Source organism: Felis catus, chromosome C2, assembly GCF_018350175.1.
Source record: "Felis catus isolate Fca126 chromosome C2, F.catus_Fca126_mat1.0, whole genome shotgun sequence".
NCBI lineage: Eukaryota > Metazoa > Chordata > Mammalia > Carnivora > Felidae > Felis > Felis catus.
The window spans coordinates 67,403,764-67,422,477 of NC_058376.1; the positions used below are offsets into that span (position 1 = coordinate 67,403,764).

The 18,714-nt window shown below is 33.8% G+C and overlaps 1 protein-coding gene across 11 annotated transcripts in view; it reads right to left on the bottom strand.

The window, feature by feature from the left end:
* IQCB1 (IQ motif containing B1) overlaps positions 1 to 18,714 on the bottom strand; it is a 62,783-nt gene that overhangs the window by 34,870 nt on the left and 9,199 nt on the right. For all 11 annotated transcript variants that reach the window (XM_011285926.4, XM_006936092.5, XM_006936093.4 and 8 more), the window contains 2 exons: positions 15,280 to 15,373; positions 10,123 to 10,222 (listed from right to left, as the gene is read on the bottom strand). In XM_011285926.4, coding sequence (XP_011284228.1) covers positions 10,123 to 10,222; positions 15,280 to 15,373 — 194 coding nt within the window. The remainder of the gene's footprint in view (positions 1 to 10,122; positions 10,223 to 15,279; positions 15,374 to 18,714) is intronic.

The window sequence follows — 18,714 nt, forward strand, 5'->3', positions numbered from 1 at the left end:
TACCATTACTAATGGATGTATAGGTATCATAAAAATTAAACATAAAAGTTTTAGCAACTTTATGCCTAACTGTGGCCAAATGCAAGAAAATAACCCAGTTTTTAAACATAGAGCTTAGTTCCACAAATGTATCACATTAAATCAATTATTATTTATTGAATTCCTACTGTGTGCAAGGCACCATGCTCGGTAAAACAGGGAATACAAAGCAGCTGAATGCCCTCTCTGAAAAACCTACAATCAAATTGCAGAGGAAAGATAAACGCGCAAAATATTACATAGATGATTTAAAAACTTAAAAGCAACAATAAGAGGAAAATCACAAGACAGTACATGGTTCATTGCTTAACGATGTGAGAAAAATCCTATAGGAATTCAATTATCATGGACTTAATATAGGAGGAATTTATCTTTCCTTAGGTATTTCCTTCATTACATGAACAATTATCTTCTTGTACTACTTACGTGATGAAAACTTATCTGAAACTTGGAAACAGCCAAAAGAAATTACTGGGTATCTTTCACTCACCTGCCCCTAAGGAGTATGTGATTTTCTAGGGGTGTGTACCTTTGCTTGACTATGTGTTTACTATTGATTGGGATATTTTGCAATTCTGTAAGCTAACCTTGATAAGCTAACCTTACAAAAAACAAGTAACAGTGATTCTTATCTGAGAGCAATGCAAACAGATTCTTAATCAACAATACAAATGGATTTGTCCAGTAGAAAAAGTAACTGTAATGGTTACTATCTACTGTTTTATAAGACATCGATTAGGTTTTTTAGCTATTAGCAAATTCATTTCTACATTCCTTTGACAAACCCCTCTTTAAATCTCCCTTCCTCAAGATTCCTCAAAAAATTAAAAATAGAACTACCCTACGACCAAGCAATTGAATTACTAGGTATTTATCCAAGGGGTACAGGTATGCTGTTTTGAAGGGACACATGCACCCCAATGTTCATAGCAGCACTATCAACAATAGCCAAACTATGGAAAGAGCCCAAATGTCCATTGACGGATGGATGGATAAAGAAGATGTGGTGTATGTATACACACACACACACACACACACACACACACACACACAATGGTGTATTACTTGGCAATCAAAAAGAATGAAATCTTGTCATTTGCAGCTATGTGGATGGAACTAGAGGGTATTATGCTAAGCGAAATTAGAGAAAGACAAATATTATGACTTCACTCATATGAGGACTTTAAGACACAGAACAGATGAACATAAGGGAAGGGAAGCAAAAATAATATAAAAACAGGGAGGGGGACAAAACAGAAGAGACTCTTATTAAATATGGAGAACAAACAGAGGGTTGCTGGAGGGGTTATAGGAGGGGGGATGGGCTAAATGGGTAAGGGGCATTAAGGAATCTACTCCTGAAATCATTGTTGCACTATACACTAACTTGGATATAAATTAAAAAAATAAAATAAAATAAATCTCCCTTCCTCAAATCCTCCTTTGAATCTATAAACATCTTACTGGTTCCTTCATTAATAAATAAGTTGAATAAAATTTTTTTGACATATTTCGCCACCAATATGATAGGGAACATACCCATTGTGCCACAAAGTTTCCTTGTGTTTCATTGTCATACCCCAACTCCTTCATCTCCCTGTTAGCCTATCCCTTGACAACCACTAATCAACTTTCACTAAAATTAGTTAATGTTTTCTAGAATTTTATACAAATGGAATCATACAGTATGTCTTTTTTGGCCTAGCTTCTTTCACTCAGCACAATTATTTTAATATTCATCTGTATTATCTCATGTATGAATAGTTCATTCTCTTTTTTTGCTGAGTAGTAGTCTATTGTATGGATATACCTATAGTTAATTCACCTGTAATGGACATTTGCATTGTTTCTAGTCATTGGCTATTACAGATAAAACTGCTATTAACACTTGTGTACAAGTCTTTGTATGGACATATGCTTTCATTTTTCTCAGGCAAATATCTAGTAGTGGAATGGATGGAAAATATGGTAGGTACATGCTTATTAAGAAAATGACAAACTATTTTCTAAAGTAACTGTACTATTATATTACTCCCGCTAGCAGGGTTGATTCCTCCATATTTTTGTCAACATTTGAATCAGTAAGTGTTTTAAATTTTAGTCATTTTAGTCTGTTTTGTCTTTTTCATTTTCTTAAATAGTGTCTTCTGAAGAGCAGATTTTTAAAATTTTTGATGAAGTCTAATCAATTTCTTCTTTCATGGATTTTACTTTTGTTGTCATATCTAACAATTTAAGAAATTTTATGCAAACCAAGGTCATAATGGCTTTCTACTATTTTCTTCAAGAACTTTTGTAGTTTATATTTTACATTTATGTCTATTATCCATTTTGAATTAATTTTTGTATTGGTTAAGAGGTATAGATCAAAATTCTTCTCTTTAAATATCAATAGCTAATTGTTCCATCACACTTTAAAAAACTATCCTTTTCACCTTAAATGGCCTTTACACTTGTTTTGAAAATCAATTGTTCATATATGTGTTAAGTCTATTTCTGGATTCTATTCTGTTACATAGATATATTTACATATATATATATATACACATAGATATATTTGCATATATTTGCATTAGCACCTCATTGTTTTAATTATGTTAGCTTTATAAAGCCTTAAAATTGGGTAGTGTTAGCTCTCCAACTTTGTTTATTTTCAAAGTTGGTTAGGCTATTTTATATTTTAGGTTCTTTGGTTTTCATATGAATTGTAGAAATCAGCTTGTCAATTTCTACAAAAATTAGATTTTGAGTGGGATTGCATTTAAAGTCTTTTAAGTTAAATTCAATTAAATTTGGAGAGAATTTGAATCTTAATATTGTACCACTCATCTATTTACATAGAGTATCTTTCCATTTATTTACATATTCTTTAATTCCTCTCAGCAGTGTTAAGTTTTAAGTCTTTCCCATTTCTTTTCAGATTTAACCCAACACATTTCATATTTTTATGCTATTTTAAGTTGCAATATCTTAAAATTTTAATTTCTGAGTATTAATTGAAGGATATAAAACTTCAATTTATATTTTTATACTGATTTTACATCCTACTACCCTTGCTACAATCACTAATTTTAGTGGCTTCTTTGTACAGTCTATTGATTTTTCTACATAGATGACAATGTCATTTCCAAATACAGAGAGCTTTGTTTCTTCCTGTCTGTACAAATAACTTTTCTTTTCCTTGCTTGACTGTAAAAGATAGAAACTCCAATACAATGTTGAAGAGAAGTGATTGGAGAGGAGATCCTTATCTTGTCCGTGATCATTTAGGGAAAGCATTTATCATTTTACCATTAAGTATTTCCTAGATAACTTTCATCAGGCTCACAAAGTTCTATCTTCTACTAGTACCGTGTTGTTTTTCTTTTTGAAAAATCAGGAACGGATAATGGATTTTTCAAATGTTTTTTCTGTATCTACTGATACGATGATATATTTTTCCTTTTTTGTTTTGTTAATAGGATGAATTATATTGCTTGACTTTAGAATATTACTCTAGCCCTGAATTCCTGGGATAAATCCAACTTATTCAAAATTTATTAACTTTTTAATATATTATTGGGTTTCAATATATTATAATGTCTTTTGTTTGGTATCAAGTAATTCTGATCCCATATTATGAGTTGGAAACTATTTCTCCTCTTCAATATTCTGGAAGAGTTTGTTCACGATTATTTCATTAAATATTTATGAGAATTATCAGTGAAAAAGCTGTCCAATCCTGAAGTTTTCTTTGTGGGAAGTGTTTTAGCCACAAAATCAATTTCTTCATACTTATAGGCTATTCAGATTATCTATCACTTCTTTTTTTGTTGTTGTTGTTGCTTCTGGAGCAAGTTTTAGTAGTATGTGTCTTTCAAAGAACTTGTCCATTTTACCTTAATAAGCATAAAGTTGTTCACATTATTTCCTTATAGTACTTTTAATATCTATTGACTTTATTGTGTTGTCTCCTAATTCCTGATATTGGTAAGTCATATTCTTTTTTTTCCCCGATCAGTCTTGTTTCAGACTTATCAATTTCATTGATCATCTCAAAGAACCGGCATATGGTTTCACTGATCTTCTACACTGTTGTTACTATTTTACTGATTTCTGCTTTGATCTTTATCATTTTTTTTTACGATAATATTTTTTTAAGTAATCTCTACATCCAACATGGGGCTTAAACTCACAACCCTGAGATCAAAAGTTGCATACTCCACCAAGCCAGCCACGTGTCCCTATCATTTTCTTTCTTCTGCTGGAACTTAATTCCCTCCTCTTAGTTTCCTAAAGTGGAAGGTGAAGTCAATAATCTGACACTTTTCTTCTTTTCTAATACAGGTATCCCCAACATTTCAAAAGTTTGCATTATACCCCTTGACTGCTATGAAATACCTACATTAGTACTTGTTTTTTGCTAACTAAAAGAAACTTGAAGGTTGCTTTTACCAAAAAAAAAAGCATTTGTTTTGCAGCAAGCTGTTATAGAGGCAGTGCACATCCCAAAAAGCCAGAGTGGCACCAAGAAGCTCCTTCCCTGGAATCTGCACTCAGTATTTCAGCATCAAGCTGCCATCACTTTGAACTGTCTGTGAGAATCTGTGCTGTACCTCAATTTATTCTGTGCAACCTTTAGCAAGATATGTCCTAAGTTATCAGAAAAACGTGGGAGGTTATTTTTGGGGTCTTAAATGCACAACATTTTTTCCCACATAAATTAACAGTAATTGTTTCTTTGCTTTATACCATTTTGGCTTAGGAAACGTTTTATATGAATGCTTTACTTTTAGACAGTAGGGGAAACCTATGTTGGTATTAAGTGGTATAAATTTTCCCATTAAGTACGCTTTAATTTAGATTCATCCCAGAAATTGGGATATGGTGTTTTAATTTCCATTTATTTAAAAATACCTTCTAAGTTAATTTTTTTTCTTGGTCCTTTGGGTTATTTAGACATGCATTATTTTCCCCACATTTGGGGATTTTTCAGAGGTCTTCTTGGTATTAATTTCTAGTTTAATTCCACTGAAGTTAGAGAACATACTTTGTATGACTTAAGTCCTTTTACGTTTATTGAAACCTATTTTATGGCCCCCAAATGGCCTTTCTAGGTAAATGTTCATTTGCATTTGAAAATAATGTGCATTCTGGTCTTCTTTGGTAGAATGTTCTAAAAATTTCAATCAAGTTCGTTGATATTGTTCAAATCTTCTGTAGTTATAATTTTTACCTACTTATTCTACCAATTATCAAGAAAGGGGTTTAGACATCTTCCACTTTACCTGTAGTTTTGTCAATTTCACGTTTCAAATCTATCAATTTTTTCTTTGTATCTTGAATCTCTGCTGCTAGGTCAATAAACATGTTTTCCTGATGAATGGATTCTTTATTATGAAATAACCATCACTGGGAATATTCTTTTTTCTGAAACTTACTTTTTCTGATATTAATATAGGTATTCCAGCTTTCTTTTTACTAGGGATAGCATATCTTTTTTCATCCTTTCACTTTTAATCTATTTGTGTGTTTTTATATAATTTTTATTTATTTCTTTGAGAGAGAGAGAGCATGCACACAAGTTGGGGACAGGGAAAGAGAGAATCTTAAGCAGGCTCCACACCCAGCATGGAGCCAGACCTGGGGCTCAATCCCACGATGCTGGGATCATGACCTTATCCGAAACCAGAGTTGAACGTTCAACCAACTGAGCCACCCAGGAACCCCTGTTTTTGTATTTAAGGTACATTTCTGGAAGACTGCATGTATTGGTTCCTACTTTTTCATCCAACCTGTCAAGCTGTTCCTTGTAACTGAAGGTTTCTAGCCATTTGTACCTAATACAGTATAGGTTTACATCTGTTATTTGGTGACTACTTGTTCCATTGTCCTTTACTTGCCTTTTTCTTTTTTTTTTTTTTTAATTTTTTTTTCAACGTTTTTTATTTATTTTTTGGGACAGAGAGAGACAGAGCATGAACGGGGGAGGGGCAGAGAGAGAGGGAGACACAGAATCGGAAACAGGCTCCAGGCTCCGAGCCATCAGCCCATAGCCTGACGCGGGGCTCGAACTCACGGACCGCGAGATCAACCTGGCTGATGTCGGATGCTTAACCGACTGTGCCACCCAGGCGCCCCTTGCCTTTTTCTTTTTAATGCCTTACTTTGGAGTAAGTATTGCTTTATGATTTTTTACTGCCTATCTTGGCTTATTAGCTATAACTCCTTGTCTTGTTATTTTATTGATTGCATTAGGGTTCATAGCATATATCTTCAACAGAGTCTAACTTCAAGTGATATACTACCAACCTTAATTGATATACTACTTCATGTACAGGTTTCTCCTACTATCAGAAAGTAGAGTGTTCTTACGAAACCTTTTATAAGCTAAAATGGCATAAAGAGAAGAAGCAATTACCATTTTGTAGAAGTGAAAACTGTCTTTGAATTTCTTTTGGTTAGCAAAAACAGGTACTAATGTACGTCTTTCGTAAAAGCAAAGAGGCATAAAGCAAACTTTCAGATAGCCTGAAACCTATTTATAGTGTACGAGTTTATAACAGACTTCCATTCCTTTCCTCCCAGCCTTTATGTTACTGTTGTAATACGTTTTACTAATACATGTTACAAACCCTCAAATACATTTTATTTTTGTATAAACAAATGTTATTATATTACATATATCATTATAATGCGAAAAATAATCTTTTATAGTTACTTCTATGATTACTATTTCTGATATTCTTCAATACTTGGTGTAGATCTTTCCTCTGGTTGAAGGACTTCCTTAAACATTTCTTGTACTGTGTGTGGGTCTGCTGGTGATTTCTGAAAAAGCATTTTGTCTTTGTTTTTGAAACATATTTCCACTGGATATAAAATTCTAGGTTTGACAGTTGTTTTCTTTCAGTGTTTTAAGGATACTGTCTTCGTATTGTTTCTGATGAGAAAGTTACTGTCATTCTTATCTTTATTCCTGTGTGTAACATCTTTTTTCCTCTGGTTGCCTTTAAGATTTTCTCTTTATCACTTGCTTTAATAAAAAAAAATGTTTATTTATTTTTGACAGAGAGAGAGAGAAAGAGAGAGAAAGAGAGAGAGAGAGAGAGAGAGAGAGAGAGAGAGAGAGAGAGAGAACAAGAACATGAACAGGGGAGGGGCAGAGAGAGAGGGAGACACAGAATCCAAAGCAGGCTCCAGGCTCTGAGCTGTCAGCACACAGCCCAATGTGGGGCATGAACCCACAAGCCGTAAGATCATGACCTGAGCCAAAGTCGGAAACTTAACTGACTGAGCCACCCAGGTGTCCCTCTAATGCTTTGATCTCAATGTACCTTGGTGTCATATTTTACTGTCCTTGGAGTTTGATGAGAATTTTGAATTTGTAAGATTATAGTATTCAATGAATTTGGAAAATTTTTAGACATGGTTTCTTCAAATATTTTCTTCTAACTCTACTACTTCCTTTATATACTCTAATTATGCCTACATCAGCTCTACAGTTCACTGAGGTGTTTTTCTTTCTTTATTCCTTTTGTTTCATTTTGGATGGTTTCCACTGCTATATCTTCAAGTTCATTAATCTGCAATGTTAATCTGCTATGAATCCTATCTAGTGTATTTTTCATATTGAGTTTGTAGTTTTCATATCTAGAAGTTCACTCTGGGATTTGTATCATATAGGTCTCTATTAAACTTTTTAAAAACATGGAATATAGTCAACTATCCTAACTATCCCATTACTATCCTGATGTCCTTGTCTATTAATTCTAACATATATGTCAGTCTTCATCAATTGATTCTTCTCATTATTGGTCCTGTTTTCCTCCATGTTTGCATGCCAGGTACTTGTATGAATTTTATCTTGTTGGGTGCCAGGTATTTGTGCATTCCTAAAAATATTTTTGAGTTTTCTTCTGTTTAGAGATTTTCAGGTTCCATATGCAAATCATATGCAACCAACGATTTAGTGAAATTAGTATCAGATTGGTAATACTTCTGACCAAAACTAAAAGATCAGTAACATTTTATAAAACCAAGTCACCTATAATCTGTGGTATATTCTATAGCACATTTATGATTGTAGATCCTACCTGAACATCTTTAGTAGAAACTGTAAGATATTATCACTTTGTATTATTACAAAAGGAAGACGAAAAAAAAGAAATCAAAGATGCTATGATAGCACAGGTGAGATTTTCTCATCCCTTTAAAATCAAATCAAAACACGACCATTTCTGCCATACTTCCTACTTTGTATAACTTACCATAAAGATTTTTAAGATAAAGATATGTTCAAAAACCAGAGCAGTTACTTGTAAATAATTTGATCCTTTTGGGTTGTGCTTTTGTTTGGAAGGTCCAGAATGTGTTCAGTCTAGTGCTAATTATCCCCCCACTACTGAGATGAAACCTTACTGAGTACTCAATGTTCTGTTACTCATGAGGTTTTCCACCTGGCTGTTGGGAGTCAGGCAATATTCTTGGCTCTGTGTGAACTTCTGATACTGTTCCTTTTCATTGTTTTGGATTATTGTTTTCCCAGACATTGAGTAGTTTCTTCACATGTATATGCCAATCAGTACTCTACCAAATACTTGAAGGAGACTCTGATTTCTGGGGCTCTCTCTGCATGTAGCTCCTTTTTTGGTGTTCTGTCTTATGAACTCCAGCTATTTTGTTCTCCCCAGACTCTCACCTCTACCTTTTCAACTCAGCCTGGCTAGGATATCCCTCCCTGTGCCACAGTCTGGAAACCCTCTCAATGCTAGGAGTTAAAGTAATTATTAGGTTCACCCTATTAATTCCTTTCTCTTAGGGCTCACTTTTCTTTCACTGACTTAAGTCCAGTTTCCTGAAAACTGTTGTTTTATGTTTTTCCTGGTGTTTGTTTTCTTCAAGTGGTAGGGTAAATCCATTTCAATTATTCCATTTCAATCACAAATGGAAGTAAAGTCTTGATGGTTTTCATTAGTTTTTAAAATATATTTTTTTAATCTATTTGGTACCAGTGCCCAAGGCCAAAATTTTATTACTTCACTTGGATTACTGTAGTTGCTTCCTCTAATTGCCTTCTTTGTCTAGAGTTTTGTCCCCCTTAAATTCTTCCTCCACATAGTGACCTGAGTAATGTTAAGTGAAAGACACTTATTTTAATCCACTTTAAAAATCTGTTAATAGTCCCATTTCCTATAGGATAAGATTAAATTTCCTTAACACAACATATAAGCTCTTCATGACTTAAGTCTGCAGAACTTGTTAGTCACCTCCACATGCCAAACTGTAGATGCCAGCAATGATGAATTGTACCTACTTTTCATCCATATCATGTTATTTCTTTGTGCATTTGCTTACGTTATTACCTCTGCCTTTCTCTTCTTCCTCTCCAGCTGATTTTTCATTCTTAAAGTTTCTCCTCAGGTGTCACCATATTGAGGAAGTATCACCCCTTGGTTTTGGTTAGGAGCCTAACACTTGTGCACACCTTTATAACTGTAACTTAATATGCTATAATATAATCATGTCTGTGGGTTGGTCTCCTGCTATACTGTAAGCTATCTGAAAGCAAATTTTTTATCTTAATCAACTTTGGGAACCCAATGACAGACACATAGTTGACACTTTAGACATTTAATAAATCCATACTGAACTGGAAGAATCAATTATTATAACTGTGTAAAATTCTTTTTCCATTTTAATCTGGAAAAACTGTCTATCAGTTCTTTTATGCCATTCTAAGAAAAGCACCTGGCATAATGGTAAGCTTGCAGTTTGCTAAATAAATGTATGATTAAGCATTTTTTTATTGTGGTCTCAATATTTTTGTTCAGATAGCACCATAAATATTTCTTCTCTAAGCCTGAGATTTGTCTACAAACTTCTTAAGCTCTAAGATACCAATTCAATAATTAATTTCCAGTCTTTTATGGTATTTTATATTCTTTTTTCTGAAAGACAATGGTAGTAACAGAGTTCTTGAAGTATCATGTACAAGTCATAAGTAATTGATTTCAGCAAAATTGGAATAAAACTGGTAATACTTCTGTACCAAAAGTTAAAAATTATAAATACTTTAATAAACACTTTGTAAAACCAAATCACCTGTTGATTTGTAGTATGTTCTGTAGCATAGTCATGACTGTAGATCCTATTTGAAGGTTGTCAGTTTGCAGTAAGTGTAAGAAATGATCACTTTGTAGTACTAAAAGAAGAGAAAAAAATTAAAACAAAGATTCTATGATACAATCGAGATTCATTTATTTTCAAAACCAAATCCAAGCATGACCATTTCTACTAAAATACCTGCCTTTGTATACTTTACAATAAAGAAGATTTTAAGATGGGCAGTTTCAGTAACCATAAAAAAGTGATTCCATTTTATGAAAGTTATAAACAGAAAGCATCCACAAATACTACCCTAAGACTCTACTGTTATCTCCCATTAAATGAGAAATAAAACAAAACATATCCTAAATTCGAATCTTTCTAGCAATAAACTTCAGTGGATAAAATCAAATTTCCTGTGAAGAAAAGAGAATATGAAGGAATGGAAAAGGTACATGTGACTGTAAACAGTGGCTTACATCCTTAAAACAATTGTTATATAATATACCATGTTTGCTAACATTTTGTCTTAAATAATAATGAAATTATCATTTACAAAACAACGTTTGTTTTTATTGGTTTATAATTTTTAGGTTCTGAGAAGCCAGTTTTGAAGACCTGACACTGGATGCTTCTGTAAGTTGCTTAACCTCTCAGAACTCCCATTTCTTCAACTGTAAAACAAGAATAGCTCTCTCATAGACTACTGCTGAATGTCCTACAACCTACCCTACTGAATAGGTTCCCAGTAAATGTCAGTTTCTACTCCCTTCTCCATTAACTGATCAGAATTACAATTAAAGTGGGATCAGGTGTGCAAGCAAGGCAATTCTGTGAATACTATCCTAGCTTCCACAAAACAACTTTACTCTTTGCCTCTTCTTTCTCCTGAAAGAATATATTGATTTCTTTCACATACTAATTAGTTTTTCCATTTACAAAGTCCAATATTTCAATATTTTACTAAACATCAATTTTTTTAACATTTAGCAACTTCAAAAAAAAATTCCACTATTAAATATTTCTATAGCTTCTTATTTTCTATTACTTCAACAGTAAAAGACTTTTTTATAACTGGAATAAGTATATTATTTTCTTTTTGTCTACTTAAAGATGTTTTATTAGTAACTCTTTAATTAATTAATTAATTTCAGAGAGAGAGAGAGAGAGAGAGAGAGAGAGAGAGAGAGAGAGAGGGCGTAAGTGAGTGAGGGGGAGACAGAGAGAGAAAAGCAGGACTCAACTGAAGTGGGGCTTGTGCTCACCCAAAGCAGGGCTCCAGCTCACTCAAAGTAGGGCTAGAACTCACGAACTGTGAGATCATGACCTGAGCCAAAGTCAGATGCTTAACTGACTATGCCTTGCCCTTAGTAACTCTTTGTAATTCTGAATTCACTGAACTCGTGATATGCTGTGTGTGTGTGTGTGTGTGTGTGTGTGTGTGTGTGTGTGTATGAGCTTATCTTTTTTCTACACTGGAAAAAGTCATGCTAAAATAATTTTAGTCATTCCATTTTATTTTTACACTGTTTTATATTATTACATAATTTATTTTTGGAGCCTCTGTTCTGTTTTTCAAGTGTAGTTGTTTTTATTGTGAGATAACTATTTGGTCCCCCAAACAAAAATACTTGTGCCCATTTAATTAACCTTCTTATAATGAATGCTTCAAACCTTCACAAGAGTAGAGAGAATAATATCATGATTCTACATGCATTCAACTTTAACAATGATCAACTTATGACCAATCATCTTTCACCTAGCCTATCCACTTCCAGCCTCCCATTTTATTTTGAGCTAATCCAATACATCAATTATTTTATCCACAAATACTTCAACATATACTCCCAAAAGATATGATTAAAAAATAAAACATAACCATATCTAAACTGAATAATGTTTTTCTTTTTAATATTTATTCATTTTTGAGACAGAGACAGAGCGTGAGCAGGGGAGGGGGAGAGAGGGAGACACAGAATCTGAAACAGGCTCCAGGCTCCGAGCGGGGCTCATGAGATCATGACCTGACCATGAAATCATGATCAAGACCTGAGCCGAAGTCGGACGCCCAACCGATGGAGCCACTCAGAAGCCCCGAATAATGATTTAATTTTATCAGATATCCAGTCAGTGCTCCAATTTCCAATTATTTTGTGGATTTTTAAAGTTTGTTTGAATCAAGATATAAATAAGTTCCACAATTACAAGTATTATACATAGTAACTGGTTATCTTTCAAATTTCTTTTAAACTATGGATCCTTTTTTTTCTTACAATTTATTTGTTGACAAAACTATATCAATTGTCTTAGGAGGTTCCCATAGTCTAGATTTGCTAACTGCATTCCTGGGGTGTAATTTACTGTTTCTCTGACCTTCTATAAATGGGTCATTGGAGCTAGAGGATCAAAATGATTCAGGTTTGAATTTTTGACATCTACATTTCATATGTGAGGTTATGCTGAGCCATTAGGAGGTACTTCTCAAATTTTGACAGTGATGGATGATTAATTCCTAAATCTGTTCACTTACTAACAGTTGTACAATGGCAATATCTATCTTACCTTTTTCACCTATTGGAATAGTTTTATAAAGAGAAATTTCTCCTCATCAAGACATAAGAAAAGGCAAGAGAAACTCTGGATTCTTCATTCACCAGTTTTCAAAATGAATTGGTTCCCTAGTAGACTTTAATGGTAATTTTTTAAATAGTTGATATATTTTTATCCTCAGTAGTTATTATCCTTATTACTGTTCTAATTTCCCACTTTTGGCTAATAGAAGCCTCCTTATTTTGGCTCCTGAATCCTTTTCACAGAATCCCAATAAATTGTGTGTGTGTGTGTGTGTGTGTGTGTGTGTGTGTTTATTAACTTGTTTTATTTTTTATAATCCCAATAAATTTTGCTTGCTTCCTTTCTATCTGGTATACAAAATACTTCAGGCTTACCTTGCATATTTTCTGTCTCAGACCTTTAGTCTGCCATTTCTATAAGAGCTAATTCTTTTTAGAGAGAAAGGTTATAGGAGACCCCAATTTTGTACCCATTTATTTTTTTGTATATGAATCTCACAACCATGTAATTTAGTTTTAATACAAACTTTATTGATATTTTAAATCTACAGAATAACCTGAGGAACAGTCACATTTGTTGTCATTACTATTTCTGGAAGAAAAAAACAGCATATTTTAAAAGTTATTCAAGTATTCTCTCTCTTGCTATCTCTCATTTTACTAGGCCTTTTACCACCCATTATAGTATAGTAAAACTAAGTACTTTATATTTTTGGTAAAACAGTTGTTTAAATTGAGAACTTTATAATATTTGTTTCATAATGGGAAATTAATAGATAATGCTTTAAAAGAAAAGGAAGTAACTAAGTATTTAAAAAAAAAAGAGAGAGAGAGAGAGAGTGGGAGAGAGACTATTCATCAGGGTTTCAGGGGACCTGGTTTCTGGGTCTACTTAGTTTCAAAAGGATATAACCACCCAAAGTATTAGTTTCAATAATTGTTGCAATAATTAGTTGCTGCCTTTGGAAAATGGGAAATGAAGTGAGGCACAAGGGCCAGGGTTTGTTTTTAACAATCCTTATAGAACTATTTGATTCTTTATGTGCATGCATAATATTCTGAAAAAATTAAATTAAAAATAAAAATTCAATTCTATTTTCACCTTCTAAAAAAAGTGTTCTTATATTTTTCTTATAGTTACATTTATCTTAGATTAAATATTTCAAAAGGATAGAATGTTGCCACAATTATCATTAAAGATTACTTCCCCAGTCTTAAGAAAACATAAAACACATGTTTATATTTCTCAAGTGTAGAAATATCCTATAAAATAAGTATCAAGTTCAGTAAAATGTCAATATATAAAAGCTTACTCCTACATGAATAGTTAGGCTATGAATTAAATCATATATGCTCTGTACATAGGGATTTCTCTCACACTAAATCTAAAATATATATGCAATCTTTGGAGCTTGGAAAAAACTTTTTCCCTAAGTTGTTAAAATTATCATCCAAAGAAGACTTCCAGATGGCCAACCGACACATGAAAAATGCTCAACATCACTCATCATGAGGGAAATACAAATCAAAACCACAATGAGATACCACCTCACACCTGTCAGAATAGCTAACATTAACAACTCAGGCAACAACGGATGTTGGCGAGGATGCAGAAAAAGAGGATCTCTTTTTCATTGTTGGTGGGAATGCAAATTGGTGCAGCCACTCTGGAAAACAGTATGGAGGTTCCTCAAATAATTAAAAATAGAACTACCCTATGACCCAGCAATTGCACTAGTAGGTATTTATCCAAGGGATACAGGTGTGCTGTTTTGAAGGGGCACGTGCACCCCAATGTTTACAGCAGTTCTATCAACAATAGCCAAAGTAGGGAAAGAGCCCAGATGTCCATCGATGGATGAATGGATAAAGAAGATGTGGTATATATATATACAAGTATACTTGCTGAGTATTACTCGGCAATCAAAAAGAATGGAATCTTGTCATTTGCAGTTATGTGGATGGAACTAGAGGGTATATTATGCTAAGCAAAATTAGTCAGAGAAAGATAAATAGCATATGACTTCACTAATTTGAGGACTTGAAGATACAAAACAGAGGAACATAAGGGAAGAGAAGCAAAAATAATATAGAAACAGAAAAGCAGACAAAATATAAGAGACTCTTAAATATGGAGAACAAACAGAGGGTTATTGGAGGGGTTGTGGGGGGGATGGGCTAAATGGGTAAGGGGCATTAAGGAATCTATTCCTGAAATCATTGTTGCACTATATGCTAACTAACTTGGATGTAAATTAAAAAATAAAACTTTAAAAAAAATTTAAAAATTATCATTAATCCTTATCTTTGATTTGCTAAATAGTAAGAGCTAAGAAAAAATTATATTTAAATAATATTTAAGCAATTTTCTCCTTAATATTCACATCGTCAATGTTGACTATTTAAAACTGGAATGTACAGATGGGCTTTTATTTTTTTGTTGTGTGTGGTTATTTCAACGTAGGTTCATTTAACTGTGGTTATCTGTATAGTTAATGAGATATTTATTTTTAGAAAAAAAAAAGCTGTTAGCAGGTACTTTACAATGATTATCAGTTACCTTAAAAATCTTTTCTCTTACCATTTTGGATGAGTTGAACATGGCCTCCCAAAAGCCAGAAGAGAGAATCAGTCACAATTTGGAAAAAGCGTAGTAATTCATCTTTTTCTTCACCCTTAATACACATAACACACACACAAACCCAATTTACTTTTCTGTAATTGCTTTATTTAAAAAAAAAAAAAAGAAGAGAAACTTCTCTCGGGGGGAATCAAGAGAACCTGGTTGCTGGATCTTAGTTATTTATGATTTTGTAGCCTTTAGTTTCTTAATTTATAAAACTTGTGTTATAGGCTGGTGATACCTACCTACTCTACTTACTAGAGAAATGGTTGTTACCCAGAGGTCAAATGAGACAATATATAAACTGTATAAGAACTACAAGTTGATATATTAGGATTTCTCAACACTGGCTATGCATCAGAATCACTGTGGAGCTTTTTTTTAAATTAAATATAGTATATCCATGTACAGGCTTTAACCCAAACAATTTGAATCTCCAAAGTCAAAGTCTGAACATCTGTGTTTTTACAAAGTTAGGTGGCTGATTTGATTATGCAGTTAGGTTTGAAAATCACTGTTACATGCAAATGTAGATGTCAGCATGTAAAGCATTATTATTAGCACATTTCAGTTGCAGCTTCTAATCTATAACTCCATGAGAGCAGAGACCAAGTTACTTGGCTCTCCATTAGACACTCAGTGTCTAAAACAGTTCCAAACATAATAAGTGTTCAATCAGTATTTATTCTACAAATAAATGACAATTTTTTCTGATTCTTCCTTTCTGGAAAATAGGGTGATTAGTAGATTAGAATATATGTCATAATAGCAAATAAGAAACAGATTTTGTTCACAATTCTGTCATTTACTGGCCATGTAACTTCAGTGGAAAGTTGTATAAAGGCCACTAATTTTACCCAGGCCTTAAACATTTGTACTCTAGCACAAAAGTAATGATCACAACAGCAAAGGCATTATGATTGCAATGATTATTATAATAATAAAAGCATGTTCTTCCTATTACTTTAGCACAGGGTTGGGTAGGTGCTTAAATAGACATGTGCTAACTTAAATACAACAATAAAAAAAACCCAAAATCTAAAAAAGAAAGAAATGTCGCATTAGGTCAAGAAATACTTAGTCCAGTAAAGTGCCTTTGCCAGTTTCACCAAAAGACACAGCAAAAGAGCGTGGTAATCTTCATTGTTGTCAATCTCAAAGATAGTGCAGAGCCCTTAGACTTCCTTTTTTCCTTAAAAAACCCATTAGATAATGCCACCCATAAATTCATGGCTTCTGAGACTGGTTAACAAAATTCACCCTAAGTCACTTCAAAATTTTGGGGTAGGTATTTTTCTTATGGCAATATGTAAATGTATGTGTACATGTGTATATTTTAACCAGTCTGCAGTTTAGGCCAGATCATTCTGTGTACGTCCCACCATGTGATCTACTACCTATATGTCAGCTAATTAAAAAAAAAATTTTTTTTAATGTGTTTGGTTCTTTAGACAATGAGTTTGGCTTTTTTTTTTTTATGTTTATTTATTTTTTAGAAAGAGCACACATGTGAGCACATGAGCAGGGGAGGGGCAGAGAGAGGGAGACAGAGGATCCAAGCAGGCTTCACATTGTTAGTGCAGAGCCCAAGGCATATCTCAAACTCACCAGTGAACCGTGACATGAACCAAAGTTGGATGCTTAACTGACTGAGCCACCCAGGTGCCCCCAATATTTTTTTGATTGGGAAACACTTAGGTAGATAAAACTTATAAATTCAGTTTTCTTGTAATCTTTTTTTTTATTATTTGAGAAAGAGAGAGAGAGAATCTTAAGCAGGCTCCACACTCAGCACAGAGTCTGACATGGGGCTCGATCCCACCATCCTGGGAACATGACCTGAGCCAAAATTAAGAGTTGGATGCTTAACCGACTAAGCCACCCAGACACCCCTGTAATCTCCTTTTTATCTATTTTCATTTTGTTCTGTGGTAAAGTGGCCCTCTTTTGCTGTAGTTTACCCCCTTTAATGTATTACTGAGGAGTTTTCGTTTCTATACAAATACAATAAAGAATAGGAAAGTATTATGAAAAGTTTTAAAGGACTATATAAATGAAAAGACCGTAATTACTATTGCCCCTAATATTAAATAAAAATACTCTCAAGAAAACATAAAGCTGTCTTAATGGTCTGAGCTATTCATGAGATAGAAATTATTTTACAGGGACGCCTAGGTGGCTCAGTCGGTTAAGAGTCTGACTTTAGCTCAGGTCATGATCTCACAGTTTGTGAGTTTGAGCCTCCCCATCGGGCTCTGTGCTGACAGCTCAGAGCCTGGAGCCTATTTCAGGTTCTGTGTCTCCCTCTTTCTGCTCCTCCCCCACTCACACTCTGTCTCTCCTTCCAAAATAAACAAACCTTAAAAAAATTTAAAAGAAGGGGCGCCTGGGTGGCTCAGTCGGTTAAGCGGCCGACTTCGGCTCAGGTCATGATCTCGCAGTCCATGATTTCAAGCCCCGCGTCTGGCTCTGTGCTGACAGCTCAGAGCCTGGAGCCTGTTTCAGATTCTGTGTCTTCCTCTCTCTGACCCTCCCCTGTTCATGCTCTGTGTCTCCCTATCTCAAAAATAAATAAAACGTTAAAAAAAATTAAAAAGAATTTAAAAGAAAAAAGAAATCATTTTACAAAGGAGAAAACCGGTAACAGTGAAATCAAGTCATCTGCCCAAGAACCCATAGTTAATTTGTGGCACAGCCAGGAAAAGAAATCAAGTCTAACACAAATTCCCATAGTTTGTGCCGCTTTAACTGACTTGAATTAAGTCTAGAAATATATAAAATTTATTTATTGCTACCAACCTCAAAATGCCAATGGGAATGCTGGAAGAATTTGTGACCTATTACATAGAAAGCCTATATACTCTACTACTAAGTTAAATTCTCTGTCAACAATACTTTAAAACAAAATTTTTTTAATGTTTACTTATTTTTGAGAGACACACACACACAGTATAGGCAGGAGAGGGGCAGAGAGAGAGGGAGACACAGAATCCAAAGCCGGATCCAGGTTCTGAGCTGAGAGCACAGAGCCCAACATGGGGCTCGAACTCACAAACTGCGAGATCATGACCTGAGCCGAAGTTGGATGCTTAACCAACTGAACCACCAAGGTGCCCCTGTCAACAATACTTCTTATACTCAAACTACTATCTCATCCATATTGTATGTCTCATTCAATTTCATTCATAATTTTTTAATTTGTTGTTTTTTAAATTAAAAATAGAGCTGTCTTATGTTTCCTAAAGAAATATCTAAATATCTTGCCAACTTTATTAGCCTAGGTGTTAAGTATAAGACTATGTCTATTCTTTATACTTAAAGCACCTCAAATGAAATTTAATATCCCATGATGACCTAGTTATTTTTCTTCATAACTCTGAAAAGTTGTTAATC